Raw genomic sequence first — 24,736 nt, 5'->3', positions numbered from 1 at the left:
TTTTTAGTTGAACATGTTCAATTAAAAATGAGGTGGATCAATCAGGAGGTTGGTCCACTTCACATGTATTTTTTTATTTAATAAATATATTTAAAAATTTTTAATATTATTTTTTAAAAATAATAAAATTATTAGTTTAAAGATAAGATTATTATTAAAAATAATAATAATAATTTTAATATTTTAAAATATTTTTAAAATATATTTATTTAATATGATATAATTTTAAGATGATTGAGTGGATGGTGAGAATTATAAATAATAAATGTTAATATTAAAAGAAATGTAGGTAAAAGAGATATATTGTTATAATGAGTATGTGACAATGAATTTCATAATTTTTTAATGAGGTGAAGAGTATTATAATAAGAATAGATTTTAAAAAATAAGCAATCAATTGATAAATTATGCAGAGGCCCTCAACAAAAATCGAACATTGAATTTAGTTAAGAATCAATCTTAATTAAAATTTCAATCAAATAATTAATTGTAGTGTTCGGTTCTCCTTGGTCTTGCAGGAAGGCGAATAAACCTGATCTGATTGGCTGAGTCGATGGGCAACGTGGAATTTTTGATAACAAATTAACAATTGTCTTTGGGTGGCTTGACGTGCTAAAATCCCATTGGAAGCAGAAACGGCTAAGCCTGCAACTCCTCCACCAGCGAAGGCGAGTGCGAGTGAGCCACCCAAATCCAACAGATAAAGCGGGAAGCTGATAGCAGTGCGACCCAAATCTCGCCGGAGTTCACCCCAATGGCGGCCACTGTCTTTGCCCCGTCCAAGTTTATCATCTCTCCGCCGTCCTTCCTCTTCCCGTTCAGAAACAGACCCGCTTTCACCCGCAACTCCGTCTCCGGAACACCGCGCCGAGTCGTCGCCACTTCCGCTGCCGCCACGATCGACTCCAGCAATGGCGCTATCGCCACAACCATAGAGAAGCCCATCGGAGACGTGGATTATGGCAGACAGTACTTCCCCTTGGCCGGAGTAGTTGGGCAGGTAGAGGAGTGAAAACCAGCATCTTAGCACCTGAATGCTGCTCACTGTCTTGTTTCTTTATTTTCCTTTGCTTCCAATAGTCAGACAAATCTTAGATTTAAGTGGTATTACTATTTGAAACTATCCAATTGATGCTGGTAGGTTTCTGCTGCTATGCAGCAAGGACCACAGTTTGTCTGTTGGTTTCAATGACGATTTAGGTTTTGCAATCATGAATTTTGCATTAATGTGGACTATGTGGTTTTCTAGATGTTCAGTTCTTCTCGTTAATCCAACTACTTTATTCTTTCTAGCTTACAGATTGCGCTAATGCAGTGCAGCCTAGATGATTGCTGGAAATTATTATGGTCTGTGAAAAATAAGTAAATGATTATGGCATTCATGATATCATAGCAGATTCTCTTTTTAGAAAATTTTGCAAGGTAATTAATGAAAATTCCGTTTCTTTCTCATGAAGTCGAATTATTTGGTAGTTTGATCTGTTATGCCTTATGTTGAAAATTCATTCCTGGAGAAAATAAATATTGGAAATAAGTAATTTTGTTCTTTGCAAGCTATAGTCATTTGAAAAAGTTGGAAGAAACAGAATGAGCATTTTAATAGTCATCCTAAATTTGTAGCAATCTAACAATTCATATGAAGAAGCTAATCAAAAATATTAATATGGTCCCAACAGGAGTTCTTTTAGAATGTAAGTCCTGGATTTATTCAATCCAATTCAAAGTGCATTAGATGGCTATTGGATAGCAAAGAATGTCCAAACATCACTGAAATATTCTGTTCTTCAGATAATATTTTCAGTCACAAAATATAAATTATCCTTATATTATTCTGTCAAAATTATCCACCATTTGTTTGGTTGTGTTGTTATTGTTCTATTCATCATATGTGTAATACATATTACAAATATTTTGTTTGAACTACTATAGTTTGAGAATCATGTTATCATAAATTTGTACACAACATTGTTGCTTATCTCTTTCTTTTTCAATGCAATAATAGATAGTCATGTGCCTTAATTTACATGCAATTTACTATTAAGTAATGTAGCATCTTTTAATGTAAAAAATATTGTATGATAATTTAGCTATAATTTTGCAACACATCTTTCTTCATTGATGTTCACATAGATGACATGAGTTAAATCATGATAAGTGAGACACAGAAGTTAATATCCAAAATATTTATTTGGTTTTCTTTGACTCCTTCCTCTTTTGAATGTATTCATTGGAGTCTATTTGAGTTATGGTTGCCTATTAAATTTATTTCACCAGCCCCCAGTTGTAAGCATGGTTAATTTTCTCTTGGATTTGATTGCTCAATATAGTGTATATGGATGCAAGTGCCTAAAACTTATGCATGTTAAGTATGAGAAATATTTGCACAAGGGTATGCACACATTCATTTGCAAGTATTATATGCTATAATATATTTTGTTAGTCATGCTCATGAATTGTTAAACCTTAAGTATCTCTTTAGTATTATGTATTCATGTGTGGCAATTTTTTACTCTGTTCTTTTCCTTTTACTCATGGCATCTGGATCTTCATTTGTATCTTGGCAAACAACATCTTTTGTCCTCTATCTCCTTGATTTTTCTAGTGCTAAGAATGACATTTTTTACTTTTTCCTGTAAAGGATGCTATTAAAACTGCCTTGCTTCTCGGTGCTATTGATTGTGAGATAGGAGGTATTGCCATCTCAGGTAAGAGGGGAACAGCAAAGACAGTGATGGCACGTGGATTGCATGCCGTACTTCCACCGATTGAAGTAGTGTCTGGTTCAATATCTAATGCAGACCCCAACTGCCCAGGAGAGTAAGATTTTGTCCATTTGCAATGTTCCACTGATTTAGGCAAATTGCATAGACTCTTCCATCGTGAAATGGGTAGCTGCTAAGTGTACACTATAGAGTAGACATTTCAGGGTGTTTTTTACACAACTTAACGACACTTACACAAATTTAAAAAAATTGTTATTTCATTTTCACTTATAGTTTTTGAACACATGCATTTTCTTATGCAAGTCGCACTTTGTCATGAAGCTTGTCAAAGAAGATACTGATTCTAAGCCTTCTAACACTGTATTATCAATAACCATATAGCACATATTGGTAGTTCTAACCATGAACCTTCTAATAGGTGTATCTATTCATTAAGATAGGACCAAGTTAGTCCAAAGGCTCTTTGTGCTTCATTTTTTGAATACAATTACTAGTATGTTTCAACAAGGTTTATCTGTAGAGGCATCCCTTTAGAGTGCTATACATTGCTAAAATTTTGCTAACTTTTTACAAAGCAACTTATAGATGTAACGTCAAAACTTGTCAATCACTGAATCATTATTTGAACACCTGTTGGGTTGTTTCTACTAATTTTTTGCTTGATCTTTCTGTTTTTGTCACAATATCCAGTTAGTCATTAGTTTATTTTCTAAAGAAGAAATTATCTTAGATGTGGTATCCACACTTTGTTTTCTTATATCTAAATTTAGTTTCTATTTGCTAATGATTAGTTCTTGTTCAGATGGGAAGATGGATTAACTGAACGGGTGGAGTATGACTGTACTGGTAATGTTAAGACTCAAATTGTTAAGACACCTTTTGTTCAGGTGAAAACTCAAATGACACCAATGCTATTAAAAAATTGTTGATAATGATATAATGTTCTTTGTAAATGCTTTATAGATTCCACTTGGAGTTACAGAAGACAGGCTTCTTGGATCTGTTGATGTAGAGGAGTCTATAAAATCAGGAACTACTATATTTCAACCAGGTCTACTTGCACAAGCACACAGAGGAGTCCTCTATGTCGATGAGATAAATCTTTTGGATGAGGGGATCAGCAATTTGCTTCTAAATGTTCTAACTGATGGAATTAATATTGTGGAGAGAGAAGGAATAAGCTTTCAACATCCTTGCAAGCCACTTCTTATTGCTACATACAACCCAGAGGAAGGTTCAGTACGTGAACACTTGCTTGATCGTATAGCAATTAATTTAAGGTATGTATCGTGCAATAAATGATTCACATCCATTTTGTTTATAACTAACTATGCCTCTAACTTAGGACTTGGATATTATGATCATATTATGATCATAGAATTTCGACCCGTGTCGGAATTTCGGTCTTGGACCAGAACAATACAATTTCGGTACTATATCATTCTATGCCAAAACATTTTCAATATTTTTTTAATTTTAAAATATAAGTATGTATTAATTTTATTAATATTTGATTATTACATATGCTCATTATTGATGTTATATTTTGAGGTGTTGAGTTCATATTTCAATATTTTCTCATAAGATAATGCCTATTAAATTTTTTATAAAAAATATTAAAAAAAAGTTATTCTTAGAATTTAAAACTAAATCTAAAATTATAAAATTATTTGAAAGATTCTAAAGATAATTATAAAATTATTTGAAGGCCTTAAATTATTTTTTGAATGTATTTATAAATTTTTAATTTTTTAAAATTTATTCGAAATGTTTAAGAATTATATTTTGGGAAAAATTTAGATTATTTTAAATTCACATTCAATTTTCAATATATATTAAGAATTTTAAATTATTTTATAAAAAATATTTTATTAATTTTTTAAAATTTAAAATGATTCTTAATATTTTATAATAATAATTATTAATATATTATATTTATAACTATTATATATAATTAATAGTTATATAACTATTTAATTTATAATAAAAATACCTATTTAAAAAATAAAAATTAACTTAAAAAAATATCTGTAGCAACCATGAGTGTCGTGACCTCGCAGAGGCCGCTGCAGGGTCGCGACATCATCCATGCTTCGTTGAGGGCCACCGCGGGGTCGCGGCACCCTCTGCGACTTTGCTGTCAGTAAGGTACCGGTGAAAATTCAATGCTAGAACGGTAAATACCGCTTATTTTGAGCAACACTGCTCGACATTTCAAACCATGATTATGTATGCCTAATAAAAATTAGTTTACAAGTACAACTTAACTTTTATGATGTTATTTTTTTTTAAAGGAAAACGAAGCCCAAAGTGGCCCACCCATAGGAAGATGTAATTGAAGCTAACAAATAGGTAGATATGTAAATGAACTTGTAAATATCCAAAACATTTAAACATTAGCTTGTATATAGATATTCCTTCACAACTAAAAGAAATTTCCTCTCTTAGAAAATAATGTAGCCTCCCAGATAATTGATAATAAATTTGCCTAGTTTTTTAATTTCTACTATGCCTCGCACTTGATTTCTTGTTAAACTAATGTTAGCAACTTAAACCACCAAGATTAAAATCTTGGTGGTGCTATAAAGAATAACTAAGTGAACTATTTACTTGCACTTGTTACCAATATGGTCGATTGCTTCAAGAAAATCTTTGAAACCATGCAAAGGATTGTTTGAGACCATGGATTGCCTTTTAGAGGTTGCATATTTTACGTTCCCCTAAAGAATACAACTAAAAAGGTCATTCCGTACACACTTCTTACAAGAGACTATATCAGACAGTGTTTTTGATATCCATATAAAATATCTATGAACTGATTAACTACTAGAAAAAAAAGAACATAGACCAAATTGAGATGAATGATAGGAGAATGTCTCTGAGTAATCCACATGATAACTCTAAATGTATCTTTTGACAATCAATCTTGTCTTGTATCAGACAAGGTGGCGAAAGGTTCAGCGGCAACGACACTGAGTGATGGTCACAAAAAACAAAAAAAGAGAGATATGGAAAATAAGAGAAGGAAAGGGAGAAGCTGACGGAAGAGGTTACGTTGGTGGTGAAGGCTTATAGTGCATGTGGATTTGGTGTGGCGATGATCTCACATGGAAGAGAAGAGAGAAAGAGAGGTGCACAGGTGAGAAGAGGGACGCATGGTGGGGGGAGAGGTTGTATAGCCCCAAACTACTTAAAAAATTCTTCGATTTTTTCCAACATGGCTAAATTAGAATATAACCTCTACTTAGAATTTGGTTCACAATCTCCCTTGGTTCGAACCCATGCGACCCTAATCACCGTCCCAAATCGATGCGTTTCTTCTAGACCCAATTCAACTTCAACTTGATGCCCAAAATCTAATATGCTGTTTCAGTTCAACTTGCTTCATCATCTATTTTTTTTTAAAAAAAATTAATTTAAGGTGCACAAAATTAAATAGATGAAATCTCAATATCTAACATTCAACTAGGCTTGGTTGCTTTGAGAAGGAGGGGAAGGAAGAAGAGGAAGAGGGGAAAGAAAAAGAGTAGGAGGAAGCTTACTCGAAAGTTTCAAGTCGCAAAAGGAGCTCATTGCTTAGAAGCGGGTCATTAAAGATGCTCAAGCTTGGTAGAGAGTTGTAGAAGGAGCTGATAGCTCTACTAGAGCTTGCAACAAAGGGGAAAGATGCTTGTGGAAGGAGCTTGCGATTTTGCTAGAGTTTGCAACAAAGGTGCAAGACACTTATGGAAGGAGTTCGCGATTTGGCAATGCTCACGATGAAGGCTGAAGCTGCTCACAACTTGAGCAAAGCTTGCAATGAAGTCATCACAAAGGTAAAAGGCTTGTGATAAAGGAAGAATTATTGAAGGACTTGTTCACTCGCATAGGGTTTGCGAGTTTCTTGCATGTCAGTCCGTAGGTGGAATGAAAAAATTTGCCATTGCCAACCATAACATCTCAAAATCTGAAACCATGGTAGATAAGTGACCCAAGGAAGGATGAACAACTTGAATGGAGATAAAAAGCACATTTTTTCCCATTCTAATTCATTTATTAAAAATTATAAATAGCCTATATATTATTTAAACAAATGTCAAATTTTTATTATTTTTAATTGATCTAAAAAATAAAAGGCCCGTAGGCTAGGGTCGAGCACCCAGGTTCGGGTCCATAAGTAGTGACAATCGCCCTATGAAGACTCGCTTTCGCTACGGCTCCGGTGGGTTCCCTTAACCAAGACATTGCTTCCAAGCCTAGGCTCGAGCTAGGTGTGACTACCATTTAAATTGGACCACGACACATCCATGACGTGATTTGAGGTGAGCCATGCCCAAATTGATACGATTGTAATTGGGCCAATGAGGGCCTTGGCCTTGTTGAGCCTACGCACACCTTAATGTGGGTTTCAGTCATGCCAACCCGAGCATCACCTTTGACACTGTTAATATTATGTGCAAAGAGAGAACTGTCCATTAGATTTAGGACATATGAATAATAATCTCATCCAACCAACTTTTGAGTTGTATATTAATTACTTGAAGTATGCTTCTTGATGAGAGGTAGATCAATAGCATCTAGCTAGTGGATGATTTCACCACTATAGTGAAGTATCAAGATATTTTTTACCTTTCTTCTGGTTTTGACATAGAGATTGGCATGCTTGTCTATAAAGCATGCTATTGTTAGTGGAGGTGCGATTGAGGTGGAGTGCCACGCAATGGCATTCATAGGCTAATGCCTCGAGTAGTCCAAGTGGTGTTAATGGCCATAATTTGAAATCTCATACCATACCAGAATGCATGGTCGAAACATACTCGATGTTATAGCACAGGTAATCAATCCTATGTTGTTATGCCAATTATATTGATGAGTGTGTACATTCTACACCTCTTGACATGCTATAAAACGCAGCTAGATGAAAATAATAATTTATTATTTTTTTTGTAGCTCTTGTCCATGCAATATAAAGTTAAAACTGTATCATTCCAAATGAAACATAAAGTCTGAAGTTAGGTATATAATTGTATCCCTTCTTCTTCATCTCCTTTGTCCTCCCCTTCCAATGAAACACTGGCATGATACAATACGGCTTGAGATTTTAAACCTTGAGTGTTGTTATTGCTATTACATGATTTTCATTTATTCACTTGAGACTTTGAGCATTGTAGCAAGGCACACATTTTTACTAGTTTTGCTTACTCTATGTTTACATCTTTTCATCACAGTGCAGATCTTCCAATGAACCTTGATGATCGAGTTGCTGCAGTTGGTATTGCAACAAAATTTCAGGACAAAAGCAAAGAGGTTTATACAGTTGTCGAGGAAGAAACTGAATATGCTAGGACTCAGGTTTTGCTAATATATGTTTTGTTTTCTTGGTTTTGATTTTTGTTTATTGTGGTTTGAAATAACAATAGAAAAATTGGTAACGGAACCAAATCACAAATGACTCAATATATGTTCTTTTTTTTGCACCATATTTTTCCAATGATACTGGTGGTGGGTGGTACAGATCAACAACTGGAACAAAATCATAAAGTTTGAATAGTGGTATGAGGTATCATTTGGATTTGACACGTTGAAGCCAGTGTCAGATCATATATGTTTAATTTAGAAATATGACATAGTTGGATCCCATGATCAAATTTACGAAAGTAGAATGTAAGCATTCTTCATATAGTATAGGCATTTTGAAAGTATTTGCATCAACATCTCAATTAATTCACAGGACCAGACTAGTGGGGCCCATTGAATCTGAATTGAACATTAAGTTTTAGTTTATCTGTAATGATGATTTTTTTTTTTAATATAAGCTCAAAGGTTTCTATCTTGGTTTTCCATATCAGAGAATTGATGACATTCCAATTTTCGTAATATTTGTTTGATACAGCAAACAAACAATTATTATAATAATATTTCAAACTTTCAATTACCATAATATAATTGCCATTTAAATTGTGCATTTTCATCACTCTAATATGGATTCTTGGTCTCTTTATCTTCCTATTTTTGACCAGACTGTCAAAACTGAACAACTAAGACACACTTCCTTACTGTTAGCTTTCATATCGGGCATACCTGTTTAAGTTTCATTTCTATAGTGTGGATATGTGTACTGTAAACAGGAAAATCCTAATTGAGTTGCAGCTAAAAAGGTCAGTTCAATTTTTGGACTTGGTATTGTTACACTCAATTCATTTTCTTCTGCTTGCAATCTCATAGGTTTGAGAGTCTTGTGTTTTGATGCTCTCCAGGGCAGTCCCTAGTTAGACATTAGCCACTTTGAGCAAATCAGCAAATAGAAAACTATTGATGTTATTATTTATGACTTGCATGTTTCCTTTGATTTGGTGATTATTCCACTAAAAAAATGAGATGTTTTACAGTAAAGATGCATTTGAAATATTTCTCAAGTTAAAAAATGACAGATCCTGTCTGCTATGCAGATCATTTTGGCAAGAGAGTATCTGAAGGATGTCACCATCACTAGGGATCAGCTGAAATATTTGGTTATGGAATCAATACGAGGAGGCTGTCAGGTTCACATCTTGAAACTAAAAATATAGTCTTCATCTCTCTCTCTGGTCTATAAACACATCCTTGCCTGTTTCCATTCATTGTATATAATTGAGATTTTATCTATCAGGTTTGAAGACCCTAATTTCTTCATGCTTCTTGACTTTTGTTATCCACTTTCTAAATATGCTTTTTTCATGAAGTTGCATAGAAGAGGTCTTAACAGGGTTCACTTCGAGTAACATTTGAGGAATTTGTGCTCCCTTCATGTGAATATTGTATTAACCCATATTATAGATATGATGGTTGAGAGCTTTCTTATCGTTTAACAAAACAAAGCAGTAATGCATGACCAGACATTGGTACATAATCTAAATTTAATTGATAAATCGCATATGAGGATTTGGTATTTCTAGTGCTTGTTTTCCCTGACTAGTTTTGTAGTGAGTTGCACTATAAGAAAATGGACTTCTGATGGAGTTCTGCACCTAAAGTCGCAGAAGTAAAAGCTTAGGTGTTAAAAAATGACCCCACCAAAAGTTATTTTTAATGGGAAGGTTGATTCTCCCCACTAAAAGTTAATGAATAGTGTGGACTTCTATTGTTCCCCCACTAAACAAATTATTTATGAGAACCTTTTAGTTCTCACCAATGATGAAATGACCCATTTGTATATCCTTTAAGAGTAGTAGGACCATGCCTTGCACAACTAGGTCCCAATTGTTTTCATAATATTTATTTATTCTTGAAATTATTAATAAAATAATTACGAGTAAAAAATAAAATTGAATACTGTTAAAAAATAATATTGCTTGATATTAGTAGTAATAGTAGTTTTTTAAAAAAATATTACCAAAAAATTAATTTGACAAATAAAGGTGCTGGTTGGGCTTGACTTGAAGTCTGGCAATGCGCAGATTATTTGGGCACCTAACACAACTCTTATAATAAAGATCACAATAAAATACTCATGATAAAAGTGAATTAGGGAGAGTAATTTTTACTCTCATTAATGATTATAATTAGTGGAAATCTTTAGCGAGGGTTAAGCACATTTCTTACTTGAAAAAAAAGTTAATTAGTGTGAATAATTTTATTGTGTCACTAATACTTGTAGGGGTCAATTACAATTCTCACCAGTCACCATAGAAGAGAATGGTCATTGTGACAACTTTATGGAGGCTAAAAAATGATTCACACAAAATGGGAGCTTTGGCAAATGTCATTACATGGCCTCCACTAAAAGTGGCCACTATTTATTGTATTTCTTGTAGTGGTTATAGGAATGAGTAGCCTAGCCAGCTATCCTTGTTTATCTCAACTTGCAAGTTTTATTTCTTCCATCCTACCCTATATGACTTTTGAATATATGAGGACAGGGAAGGAAAGACTTTAAAATTAGATATGAAGATCAGTATGTGCATCTTTTTGTCACTTTCCCTTATCTCCCTTGTATCTCTCATCCAAGTAATCGGGCCCATAATGTGCATGGAATAGGGCGGAGTGACAATAATTGGCAGGATGGTGTTGAACACTGCCGGCGTCAAAGGTCAATGATCACTTAATGGCGCTGTACAAGGTGCTCTAACACTTGAGGACAATTAAAACTGATTTCCACCATATCTTTCTCAAAAACCTCTTCTTTCTTTCGTTTCTCATGATCTAAGTTACCTAAGGGGTGAATCATGCCCTTGTCACATACCAAAACAAATATGAAAGAAAAATCAATGGGAATAAGGAGTTGTCATGTCCTACTATTGTTGACGTTGAATGAAAGGAGTGGTTGTCCTTTTGATGGTTTCTATCAAGCATCCATGAAATTTGTATCTTCAGCAAAATACTATGAGCCTTCCCCAGAAAAAGATGTTTGGCCATTGATGTTGTGCAAATTGTTGACCTTTTGTCCAACGCAACCACTAAGGACATTATTAACAGCTTGCACTAGATGAGTTGCTTTATAGCATCCAATGTTGATCTCTGGGCTATGGAAAGAGTTAAACTTCCAAGGGCGATCATTGTTTGGCTTGGCCTTTGTGCCTCGTTTCCCTATCTGTTCCTCATTCGAATCAATTCTTGTAGTGATTGTGGAGAGGGATTTAAGCCCACTAAAAAAACAGATGCTACACTTATCATTTTCCCATCCATACCAATACTATTTGGTTGTGTTAAAACATGTTTGCAGTACTTTCCAACAATAATATTTTGTCAGAAGAAGAGAAGATAGAGCAAAGAATATTTTATCCTCAACATATGCTAATATGTTTGACAGTTTAAATCCTCTTCAACTAATCATCAACTACATAGTTCTTAAATATCTTTTTGTAACCAATGTCCAAAAACGTCTCTCTGGATTCACATGTTTCATAAATGATCCAATTTTCACAACAGAAGGATCATGCAAATGCTTATCTATCTGATACTGATAAATTACTTTAAAATATTGTTTTACTATTTCCATAAAACAATTGCACTTGGATATAATCAATTTTCACTAAAATGTTAGCAAGACTTGCTCACATGTGAAGAGATTCATATTATTACAAATTAAAAACAGTTATATAAACACTAAAAAATCATCTGGCATTTTTTTTAAAACAAAAAGGTTGGCCATTCTCTGGTTTCCGATCAAACCAATCTGGTACTTAAAATAGTATGCATGCTGTACATGACCCTACGGTTTTAATGTCACCAAAATAAAAATAATTGGATAGTACAATTCTGAATGTGACACTGTAGCACACTCAGATGTTGGTCCTTACTTAGACTGGTCAAATTATAAATTTAAGTCTTTAGGATAATTTGCCTATTGTGCAGACATTTGCTCATTTCCCTTATTTTCCCTCTTGAATAAATCATTTCTCAGAGTGCTGCTCTTTATGGAACATTGAAGATTTGTAGTTATTAATATTGACTGATGTAGCAGAGAGGATGGACAATTTGTTGATTGGTTTGCATATGCAGATAATCTACCTGTTTGCTATTTACATGCCTACTCTGTTACTTTCTATTAAACAATTAGCCTTTTGATAGGGACATAGAGCTGAATTATTTGCTGCTCGAGTAGCCAAATGTCTAGCTGCTCTGGAGGGGCGTGAAAAAGTCTACGTGGATGATCTGAAGAAAGCTGTAAGCTCCTGCCAAATACTGAGAACTCATTACTACTCAATATTTACAGAAATTTCTCATTGTTGTTTTTCATATAGGACATTCTTATAGAAAGGCAGAAGTTTCTCGTTATCTTTCATATAGGAAATTCTTACAGAAAAGTTTCCAGTTTAATTAATCATTAAGTTTTGATTGGGTTTTTTCTTTGCATGAAAGGGCATTCATGGAAGCCTATACACAGTAGTGTAATGACTAACTTTTCATATTGTTAGAAACTTAGTTTTAAATAGGTTGGTTGTTACAGAAATACATAACTGAGATGGATATATGTAATATGCCAATAAGTCAATATATATTGGAAGATGAATCTGTATAATTTTTCTCATTCAATATTCAAGATGGTATTATAGGCTACACATCTCCCCATTTAGCATTCAATATTTCTCGATTTATCTTGGTTTAACTCCATCTTACAGAGCCACACTACAGACATCAGTAAACCTACCATAATCACTTGGAAGGATCACAAACATGCTACCATGGGTAAGTCCCTGTACTCCAACTGAGATGCAATGTGCTGCTCGAGTTTGGCCCACTGAACGACAATGGCAAACTTCACTCAGTGCGTGGATGTATAGTATTGTTAGAGCAAAAAACTTAACAACATACATCAAATGAGAAATAAGAACCAGAAGTGTAGCCAACAATAAATCACTTGTAGTTGGAGGTCAAAACTAATAGAAAATGAGCACAGATGTGCAAACCAGGGTTTACGGTGGATGTGCATCAATTATCTCTTATAAAGAATCCAAATAACAATAGCAAGTAAAAGCCAACTCCACTTAGCCAAGTTTAAATTACCAATAATAAACCTACTTTATGTTATCATCATCATTAGATTTTAGTTACCTCCAATTATCAACTTTAACTTATTGCGTAGAAGGCTTGGTTAGTGACTTCGACTGACACTATTGGCGAAGTCCTAATACAAACAAAGAACACAACAAACAAATGACTTTGCCCTAGAACAAGGAGAGGGAAGAGGGTTTTGAACGATCTCATGCTCACTGGGAGAGAAGAAGAAGGCATTTGGGTTTCACACAAAATTGGGAGGAGAAGGAACATAGGAGTTGCTAAAATACCCAAAATCCTAACAGAATTGAACCATCAATTGAGCCAATCCAGTTCATTTTTATTTGGTCCAAATCGATTCAATCCTAAAACCTATGATTTAAGTCTGATTCAAGTCCACTTTAAGATAAAAGGAAAAGTAAATCAATCCTCATCTGACCACAGTCTCATTCAGTTAATCTAACCCCCAAAACTGAGTCAAAACCACTAGATCAGCTTTTAAAAGATTTGGTTCGGCTGTAAGGTCCTAATTTGGTTCCTCTAAATATAAATTTAAATTACATTTATTAACTCAAATAATATTCAGAATATAACACTTGGTTCATCCTTGGTTCAGTCCCAACACAATCAAGACTCCACCCAGTCCAAGTTAAACCACATCTGAAACCCTAAATGAGACCCCAATTGAGCCCAAATACAAACCTACTTCAAAACAAAATGATTCAACATTAAATAAAATAAATCACAGATCCAACCAATAGACCTTAATTAACACCTCTAACCTTTGATAAATCAAAATTAAATTCCAGGATATACATCCAGTTTGTCGTGGCACCATTAACTAAATGGCCCACATGACTAATCAAGATGTGTCTCCGCATTACATTACTCCTAGCTTATTTTGATAAACTATTCATTTAATGCATTTATGCTTGTATAACAGATGACTTCAAGTGATCAAATCATAATTCTGCAAATCACAGAATAAAATAAATGCAGATACTCAGAATGTAAAAATGTTAATAAATGATAATTAGATATTCGTAGGCCAAATCTAATTAATGTAAACACATTACGACAACTCATCTATAAAACATCATGTATGTGCAAAGGAAGGTACTCAACATCCAAAAGAAAAGATGAATGAATGCAATCACTAGCAAGCAAAAGGCATGACTATTACGAAGAAAAGACCCTTTTTTACCTCTCTTTCTCCCGTTGATCAGAAATGTCCCTTAGCCTGACACAAATTTCTCCAAAATGGGATACTTGCAAGCATTAATAACTCTACAATCCCTATGGATCAACTCACAGAGGCTCCTACACAATCTTCTTTTTTTTCCTGTTCATTTCTTTCTTTTTCTCCTCACTATAGCTCTTAGTGCTAGTCCAATGACCGTCTACCCCTTCCTCGCTATGATGAATGCTAGCACCTTTGTGCTATGTCAAGAAGATTGTGCTACATTAACAAAGTAGAAGAGGTGTTGCTCAACACATCTCCACAAGGTAAGATTAATTATATCAGTTGTTGCCTTTATATTTTATTTAGTTTGGAATCACAACAAAGTTAGCTCAAAATTTTCAAATGGTAAATTACACTATGCTAGTATGCTACCACCTTCTGTAAATTCCCAATAGTAGTATTAAAGTGCGGTTTGATGATCAAACAAAGAGGCGCACACCCTTTGAAAGAGATTAATTTAGACCTTGGAGATTTGCTGGATTCTGATGAGAGAAAAGGTTTAAAATACTGAGTTGTGCTAAGGTTTTGGTCCTGGACCAGAACGATACAGTTTCGTTACCGTAACCGTATTATGCCGGTATAGTTTTGGTATTTTTAAAATATAAAATATATTAATTAAAAATAAAAAATTTAATCTAAATATTTAAAAATTACAAAAATAAAAAATAAAATATTTTTTTTAAAAAATAATAGGATAATTTTATGAGGTTTTAATTAAGTCTATTTAAATTATCCCAATTATAGTTAGGAGTTGATTAAAATTATTAACCTAAGTTATTATTAAAATCTAATTTTAAAAACCTGATCCATTCACTGTTCCGCGTGACTGGGGCCCACGTAATGCCTTCGGACAACGTCCTGACCCGAACCGTTAGTGTCGGTGCCGATCCGCTAGCAGAACGAGAAATTTTGTCGATATCGAGCGAAACGGTTTGAGATTTCAATCCTTGGTTAGGTCTATCAGTGTCTTGGTCAATAGATACTATTTATTTATGTGATTCTCTCTTGTTCCTCAATGAAGGGGAACTTTGGTGCAACGATAAAGTTGCTGCTGTGTGACCTGGAGGTCATGAGTTCGAGTCTTGGAAATAACCTTTTGCAAAACAAGGTAAGGTTATGTACAATAAACTCTTCTCCAGGACCCCGTAGTTCGTGACAGAGGAAAACATCTAACTCTTCTTCACCATTCTCTCTCTTCCATCTCCTTCTCTCTCTCTTCCTCTCACCCTCTCAACACAATAAACCCTCTGGAATCCCTAATTTTCTATTTATTTTAAATTTTTGATAGTCTAATGGGGCAAATTAAAATTGGGCTCAACCAAGTTCTACTCAGTTTCTCTCAAAGAGGTTTCTGTTCTTTACAATTATGCCCATATACTTTGCAAATACACCCTTGGTACTTAATTTAAGCCCTAAAAATTAAATTAAATCCAAATAAAATCTAAAAATTAAGAAAAAAGTTATTATGATCAATTAATTAGCGAAGATGCTGGACACGAAAGTAGGCAATCTAAAATGTGAATTTATTCAATTCCTCATTTTGTCGGTTATGGAAAGCATTTATTTATTGGTATCATTTTTATTAACGTGATTCCACTTCTATGATTTCATGTTAATATAGAGAGAACTTAAACATGAATAGTGTTATATTGCAGGTAGAGTTAGTTATCATACCTAGGTCCATTATCACTGATAACCAACAAGAGCAGCAGAATCAGCCTCCTCCTCCACCTCCTCCTCCACAAAATCAAGATTCTTCAGAGGATCAAAATCAGGAAGAAGATACAGAGGTTACTAATAGAACTCTTTGAAATATGTATCAATTGCTTAGAACCTTCTCTTCAATCTCTTCAGTTTCTCTAATTATTATCTATATCTGTTGTTTGGCATGAAAACAAAAGGAAATCCTATCAGAGAATGATAAATATTGTCTGAACAGGAAGACAACGAGCAGGAGAATGAACAACAGGAACAACAAATACCGGATGAGTTTATCTTTGATGCTGAAGGTGGGATTATCGATGATAAACTTCTGTTCTTTGCTCAACAAGCACAAAGACGTCGAGGTAAAGCGGGGCGTGCAAAGAATGTTATCTTTTCAGAAGATAGGGGCAGATATATTAAGCCTATGCTTCCAAAGGTTACCTGTCCATTTCTATGTTCTTTTATAATTTATTTATTTTAGGCATAATCTTCTAGTTGATGTATTGTATTAATTCAATCTTTTTTTCCATTTCAAAAGGATTTGCTACTTTGATTTTGTTCCCTGTAGCTTCAACAAAACCAGTGGCCTAAAACTCAAACTTGGTTACCCTCAATGCACAATTATATTCTAGTAATCAAATTCGAGCATAATCTACACCTACTTAGTTTTTGCTAAATCAAATGCATCCATGTCATAATTGAGGTTCCAAAGTATAAAATCTACCGCTTGCAGGGTCCTGTTAAGCGATTGGCTGTTGATGCAACACTGAGAGCTGCTGCACCATATCAAAAGCTTCGTCGGGAGAAAGACACCTGCAAGTCTAGAAAAGTTTATGTAGAAAAAACAGACATGAGAGCAAAAAGAATGGCACGAAAAGCGGGTGCTCTGGTATGGTTTTATTGTTATATCTTACTGTTCCACACAGACACCCATTATGAAACTAACTGCAGAGACCATAGTTTATGCCAGTAAGATATTTTAGGTAATGTTAAGACTAAATTAGGTATCCTTGATTGAGTGTACAGATTTTACCATTTCGTCCAGATTATTTTCTACATAAAATCATATTCAGAACCTCATACAATTTTATATCTGGAACTCTTAGAGAACACTTCTGGATGTGTATTTGCAGGTAATCTTTGTGGTTGATGCTAGTGGAAGCATGGCGTTAAACCGTATGCAAAATGCAAAAGGTGCAGCACTGCAATTACTAGCAGAAAGTTATACATGTAGGGATCAGGTATTGCAGTTTCCTTCTTGATAACAATAAATATCCTCAGAAGAATGAGCTTAAATACTATGCAATTGACTGTTAATAGACATCATAGATTAGGTTTCCATTACTAGGATTCAAACCACTGGTTTGACACTCAATTGGAAAATTAATGCAAATGAGTGATATGTTATAACAGGCGGCAGTTAGCTTAGTTGTATAGAAGTTGTGTGGTCTTCACCTACACAGTTCACCCATTCATCTAAATACTTCATCGATCACTTCTAAATTCTGTTTCTAGGAAAATCATATGAAAATCAAGTGCAACTATTGTTTCAATGAAATAGAAACCACCGATCCATCTAATTGTTGCAATATTAAGTTATATAATTTGATCCACTTAAGTATTCTCTGTGCTTCATGGCTAATCTTATTACAATTGTGTATTTGATTTTCCCCTATACTGAAGTTACATGGCCTGACAAACTCAGAGCATTTTCTTTAGTTTATGTAAATAAGTTTTTTTTTCTCTCCAAATTCTTTCTGAATCTGTTAAGTATTCAAAGGTGTTTGTGTGCTTTAAGGAATCAACAAATCATAGTCAAAGTACACGTCTTGATCCTAGCTAATGCTTACTGAAATTTTCACATTATACATGGTTCACATACACAGTTTTCTAAAGCTCATGCAGTTGATCGATTCTGTAACATATTGTATGTGTGCCTTCCATAATAAAAATTATTTATGCTGATAAATGCTTGACATATATAACAGATCATATCAATCAACACATCTAATCCATAATCACACAAAGTTTTGTATAGAAACCTAACAATCCATTTTGTGTAAAAGACTATTGTTAGGAAAGAGACTAATTTGTGCATTTGTATCTTCAAGTATGATTCCTCTTTCATGTGGGTGGGTATACTTATTTGATTAGTTAAGCACTTATCTCAAAAGTTTGAACTCCTAGGAAATGGACTAATTTATATATCTACATCATTTAATATTACTGTCAATGCAAAAAGTTCCTTAGTTATCACCGCACATTGTTTTCAGAATAGATGACTCCAAACTTTCAAAAAGAGAGTCAAGTGACATTAATCCCAGAGCAACTTATGCCATGGCTCCGTAGTTAAATTCTACACTTGAATGCACAACATATTTTTCTCTTCCATTTCTAATTTTAGGTGTTACTGCAGTACTTAAGATAGATCTACCATGTATCCTAGGATAGTCAACTTAAAAAGGACACAAAAAATAGTACATAATACTGGCTAGAAAGAAAAGGAAAGGAGAGTTCTTTTTTCTAGTTCAGCTAGCTGGGTAGAAGTGCATCATCATAATCAACATAGATAGTCTCATTAGAACAATCTGAATTATAAATTGGTTCTCTTAGTTTAAATTCTGTTGGAAATTGATTTTTGTAATCAATGATTGTTTAAAGACATGGACGATTTCGCAAGTAGATTTTGTATAACTAATTTCTCATTTGAATGAATAATTAATGCCCAAAAGTGAGCTAATCAAGCGATGTAGAGAATTGTGAGTAATATCAGTTGGTCTGTGATTGGACGAGTACACAAGCTTGTAACAAGTGTAGTCTATGTACGTGAATACATGAGTGCTAACTTAAGCATGTATAAACAATAATTTGTGAGGGACTAGTTGATAAGGGAAAAACTAATTGTGCAAATTGATTGGATTGACACCCAATTAATTCAATCCTTTTTGGGCAAACAACCAGCCCAAATTATGGCCCAGTAACTAGCTCAAAATTAGTCCTGGCAGACCAATTTGTCATCACCAAAGAACTACAGCAAACCACAATTTGTCTAGTTAAGTACTTATGAAATAAATGAAGAAAATCGTTCATGAATCAAGAGTCTTTGAATTTTTATGAATCTCCAAGTTCACTCAACTTGCTACTAATTATTGCTTCCCTGTTTCCTTAAACCAATTGTGGCATGCCTCAATGCTATGGTTGTTACCTGGGTCTGACCTGTTGAACACAGTTCAGAGTCATGTGCTGTGGCTGCAGAGTCAAAATAGCATGTATTTTCCTTAGGGAGATTACACAGATCATCACATTACTCTCACAATCATGTTTCTTTTTGTTTTTTCTATTGGTTAGGTTTCAATCATTCCTTTCCGTGGAGATTGTGCAGAAGTTTTGTTGCCTCCATCAAGGTCAATAGCAATGGCTAGGAAACGACTTGAGAGACTTCCATGTGGTGGCGGTTCTCCCTTAGCGCATGGTCTAAGCACGGTATCTTTGTAGTTAACTTAATCATCCATTTTGTTTCTTTTATTTTCAAGGCTAATTGAAATTGCCTATCATTTTTAGGCAGTTAGGGTGGGATTAAATGCTGAAAAAAGTGGTGATGTTGGACGTATTATGATTGTTGCAATTACTGATGGAAGGGCTAACATATCTTTGAAAAGATCCACTGATCCAGAAGCTGCTTCTGCAGATGCTACAACTAGGCCTTCCACACAGGACCTCAAGGTAAGAGTAGGTTGCATTTACTTTGGAGGGATGGATCCTAAATAAGCTGGTGAAGAAAGGGATAAGTAGATGTTTATTTGGGTAAATGGAAAATATTTTTTTGATTTTTTTGAAATATTTTGTGCAATGGAAAATCATAATTAATTGAAAATTTTCTTGTAGTTAAAGAAAATATAATTTTTTTTAGAAAAATGATACCTTTAAATAGAACAAAAATCATTTGAAAATATAGACATTCAAAAATCTAAAAAATATAAAAAATAATTTTTAGGAAACAAATTGAGGAAATTAATCCATTCAAATCGGACAGATTGGAGGAAGAGGGAAAAAAAAAGTGTTAAAAGATCATTTTTACCCAAGACTGCTGGTCGTTTACCATTACTGGCTGCCAATCAAGGACCACAAATTGTTGGTGGTAACTGTAGAATGTAGGTCATTATCGTCTGCCATTGTCCATCAACAGTTGTTGTCACCATAAACTTGGGATAGAGGGGTTGGAAAAGGGTATAGTTAAAAATCTGCATTCCCTATATGCCCCCTTTCTCCTTATCCACGTAAACAACTTTTGATCCATCCCCTTTTTTTGCCCCTTCTCTCTCCTTGTCTTTGTTTTTACCTTTCTTTTTGATCTTATTCCTCCAACTAAACATAGACTTTGGAACACTAGAAAGTCCAAGTTGAATGGATAGCTCTTACACTACGTTTCTTCAAGTTGATCTACCTGCGCTTCTGTGAAACCTTAAAAATTGTTGATCTGCAGTAAAGCCTTGTATTGTTGATCTCAAGGACTTTATGTTAAGCCACAACCACATAAATATCAACAGAAAAATCATATTTCTTTACCAAAAAAGAGAAATATCATATTCATGTTTTGATGTTTGAAACCTGAATTTGATGTTGTTTTAAAGTTCTCTTAATGCTAATTTCTTTGGTCTATTCGATATCATTACCTTCGTGAAACTATACTCAATATTAAATTATAAATGCACTGCTTTGCTGTGTTTTATCAGATTCATCTTTAATTTTTTTCTAGATTTTTTTTTTCAAAAGATCTAGACTACCTTGAAAACCTTTTGCAACTGCCTACTCTTGAAGGATGAGATTCTAGATGTAGCTGGAAAAATATACAAGGCAGGGATGTCGCTTCTAGTCATTGACACAGAAAACAAATTTGTTTCTACGGGATTTGCCAAGGAGATTGCAAGAGTTGCCCAAGGTAAATTTTTGGTATCTATATTTCTTTCTGATGGCTTCATCTAATAAACCTCGTAATCTAACAGGAAAATATTACTACTTACCAAATGCTTCTGATGCTGTCATCTCTGCCACGACAAGGGAGGCATTATCAGTCTTGAAGAGTTCATGACAAATAGGCACACTACTTCTTTCCATATTGACCTTCAGCTTCCTCCTATCTTCAAATTTATGATGCGGTTAGTGAACAAACTGTGATGAATATAGGTGATGGAAACGCACTCTCGTCTTTTATTAGGAAATGATGTGTATATGAGAATAAGTTTCTATGCAAGTAACGTGTTCATTTAAGGGCCATGGTTGACCTGCTGTATTGAGCTTCAGTTTGTCTGCTGAATTTATCTCATCTGGCTTTGTACTGCTTTTTTGTTTGTTTGTTTATGTTTTTGCAAGGTAATGGAAGATAGATCCCCGAGAATTGATGAAGGTGAGATGTTATATGAGAAATTTTTGCAATATCTTGATGGTGGCAAGGTTCACATTAACCTTCTCATCTCCCATGTCTTATGAGAAATTAATGTTAGCGTTCATGTTCTCCCTAGGTTTCATGTTCTCAAGAGTTATAAATGGATTCCTAATCATTACAAATAGATCCTCAATATTGTAACATTTATTTTAGTCCCTAACATTTTCATTTTGGTCTCATAGGCTTTACCCTCAAGTTGCGCGTATAAAATGGTCGAAGTCCTTCGATAACATGTAAGATCTTCACAAAGTGCCCGTTTCACATGTGTATAGATTGGAAACTTTTAAATGTGTATAAATTGTACTCGCGAATTTAAGAGAAGATTACCTACCATCAAAATTAATCGGTGAAGTTAGATGACCTGATTTTTTATTTTTATTTTTTGTAAAATAAAGTGGATCCATGCATGAATTTAATAACTCCTAAAATGAAATATAATAATACCTATAATATAATTTTGTAGAATAATACAAGATCATGTGCATCGTCATTTTCTCTGCTCGCTTGTTCCTTCAATGCAAAATGGAAAATCTGCACCCTCGTAAAGAAAACAAACAAAGGAAAGCTTTCAGTTTCGGTCCCGTAACTAATTATTAATTATTATAAATAAAATAAATTGATTTTGTAGATAATTCAGCCTAAACACGATTTAGCTCATGCCTAAGGTCACAAGATGTGGCTGGTGCATCCCATGGCAACCACGCACACCAACAAATATGCCATGTAGGCTTGACCGATGCCTAGCCCAATTGATCGAATTTGAATGGCACTTTTAATATTTAAAATATATTATATTTGTTAAACAAATAAAATAATCTTTATTTTTTTTAAATAAATTTTATATATCTTAACATTATTTATCCTACTTTTATCCTTTATTAAACTTGTAAAAAATTATTCAATTTATATTGATAATGTCCTTTTTGTTTGCTCGGGCTCCTCTCCTAAACGCTTTTCGGGCCAAGATTATGGTGAGTTGTTGGTTGGCTAAACTTCGATGGTCTACGAAGAATGTGTGTCAGGGTTAGGTGGCTCCAATGCTCAAATCAGAAATGAGGTGTAGTGAAGACAAGCTCGCACAAGTGTGCAAGAGAGAATACAATTATAGTTTCTCGATTTACCTCTCAACAGATGGTTGTGAGACTCATTGTGTGAGACTGCTGGGGTGGCAGATTTCATCTTTTACTAAAGAAGTAAGAGAGAACACAAAGAGAGAGCATAACAAAGAAAAGTTACATCTGCACGCGAGAATAAAATCATACCTTTTGCTTACCTTCGCGGTCTATTATGTAGCCGCTAAAAGAAACCTCCACGTGGATATCCTGGGAGAGATGGTTAGGGAACAAAGGAACGACAACCTCTGAGCCGCACCTTCGAGGATGCCCCTGTGGATAATGCACGTTCGTCCGTCGACTCTTCTTCCAAAAGGCGATTGAGGGATAATTATTAGGGGGAATATCCACGTCGACTGCCACACACTCGATCACTATCCCTTTATAAGGAGTTAAGGGATTAGGAGTGACAACTGTTGAAGATAATCTCCATGTAGACGATGCCTGTCTGCTTGATCACCTAAAGCAGAAACCGAGTACTAATTTGACCAACCACTTAAAATGCATTCCCAAGCCCATATTGGTTGTTCTTGCAAGAGCACTAAGTATTCGGAGAACAGATTCAAATGACTTCCTCGAGCCCGAGAGGGCCGTAGCTGCGTACACGTTAGCGTTCAAAGGTGTTGTTCCATTTAGTGCTCGACCATGTTAATACATTTAGTACTTAGGGATATTCGGAGCTTAGCCTAACCGATACTCTTCTGCAAAAAAGGTAGATCCGCCACCTTAGGCCCCACACGACCTAACCGATACTCGGGAATATTCCAAACTAAGCCTGGCCGAAGATAATCTGAGTACCATCACATATAAAAAGTATAAATCATTTACTTAATTAATGGTTCAACTAATCAAGCCGTTAACCTATCTTCAGAAGGTTGCCTAGCTTAAACATTTAGGTACTTATAAAATCAGTTCATCATGCAAGACAAGCCTGGCTGCTTTGTGCAATACCATAGATTTCTAATTATCATATATTAATGCACATGTTGTTAATCTCTTCCTTTAATCACTTGAGTGGTAAGATCAATTGTTCGTTCCGTCAAACAATTTAAAATTAAATTATAATTTTATCAATCTATTTAAAAATAGATCTAAACATACCAATTCATGATGGGTTTGGATTGATCCACAGTTTGAGAAGAAAAATATAATTTAAAACTCAAAACTAAATAGGAAAATTTAATGTGTTTATGGGTTGATCTGTCTAATCCGTAATCTAAATTTTAAAATTTCAACCTTATATATTTTTTAATTTTTGATAGATTCGTGAGCTAGCCGTCTAATCTACAATCCATTTTAGATTAAATTGGATTGAGAATTTTTTAACTTATCAACATGATGGATTAATCCACTCTGTTATGTTAGATAATAAATTTTTGACGAATCAACACCGTTTTATTTATCACTAAATCTTGAACAACAACCTTATTATCCATTGTCGCATGATGATAATTTTTATTATACATATAATTTTATTATTAAATTAAATTAAATTTTATTTAAAATTTAAAAAATAAAAATAATTCCACATTAAAAAATTCAATATAAATAGATAAAATATGAGAATAATTTTATATTAAAGAATTCAGGATAAATAGATTCACTTTAATAAAAAAATAATTCCTCATTGCAAAAATTTAAAACAAAAACAATAATTTATATTGAACAGCTCTGATGATAATATTAAAATATTACAAATATTATTAAATAAAAAGTTTTAATTAAAAAAATTAAAAAGTTATTATTATTTAAATAAATAAGTGTGAAACAGTTGTTGGCCCGTGGGGAAGATCAGGCTCTATTATTGGAGCGGGGTAAGGGTGACAATGGGGCGGGGCGGGGCGGGTTTGTCATTCTCATCCCCACCCCCGAATTACATCTCCGCCCCCATCCCCGACCCCATCCCCGAACCCGTGGGTTCGGGGAATCCCATCCCCGAACTCGCGGGGATTAAATCCCCATCCCCGCCCCCATCCCCGACCAGTCAACGGAATAGTCCAGATCTATTTTTGATGCTCATTCTCTCTCATTCACACAGCTACAGCCTACAGTCCCT

The 24,736-nt window shown here is 34.3% G+C and overlaps 1 protein-coding gene across 1 annotated transcript; it reads left to right on the top strand.

Annotated features, from left to right (window-relative positions):
• Positions 1–707: 707 nt before the first annotated feature.
• Positions 708–21,607, top strand: LOC141821215 (magnesium-chelatase subunit ChlD, chloroplastic). Its single transcript, XM_074708616.1, has 15 exons — positions 708–1,000; positions 2,639–2,817; positions 3,526–3,610; positions 3,687–4,003; positions 7,931–8,054; positions 9,152–9,244; positions 12,252–12,347; positions 16,077–16,211; positions 16,361–16,561; positions 16,859–17,014; positions 17,259–17,366; positions 19,474–19,608; positions 19,687–19,848; positions 20,944–21,064; positions 21,129–21,607. Exons 1-15 carry the CDS (start codon positions 755–757, stop codon positions 21,212–21,214), a joined length of 2,244 nt encoding a protein of 747 aa, XP_074564717.1. The 5' UTR covers positions 708–754; the 3' UTR covers positions 21,215–21,607.
• Positions 21,608–24,736: the final 3,129 nt, after the last annotated feature.

This window comes from Curcuma longa, chromosome 2 (genome assembly GCF_044706935.1).
Source record: "Curcuma longa cultivar G26 ecotype Majalengka, Jawa Barat chromosome 2, ITB_CL_G26_1.1, whole genome shotgun sequence".
In the NCBI taxonomy this organism is placed as follows: Eukaryota; Viridiplantae; Streptophyta; class Magnoliopsida; order Zingiberales; family Zingiberaceae; genus Curcuma; species Curcuma longa.
This window is presented reverse-complemented; position numbering and strand designations above follow the sequence as displayed.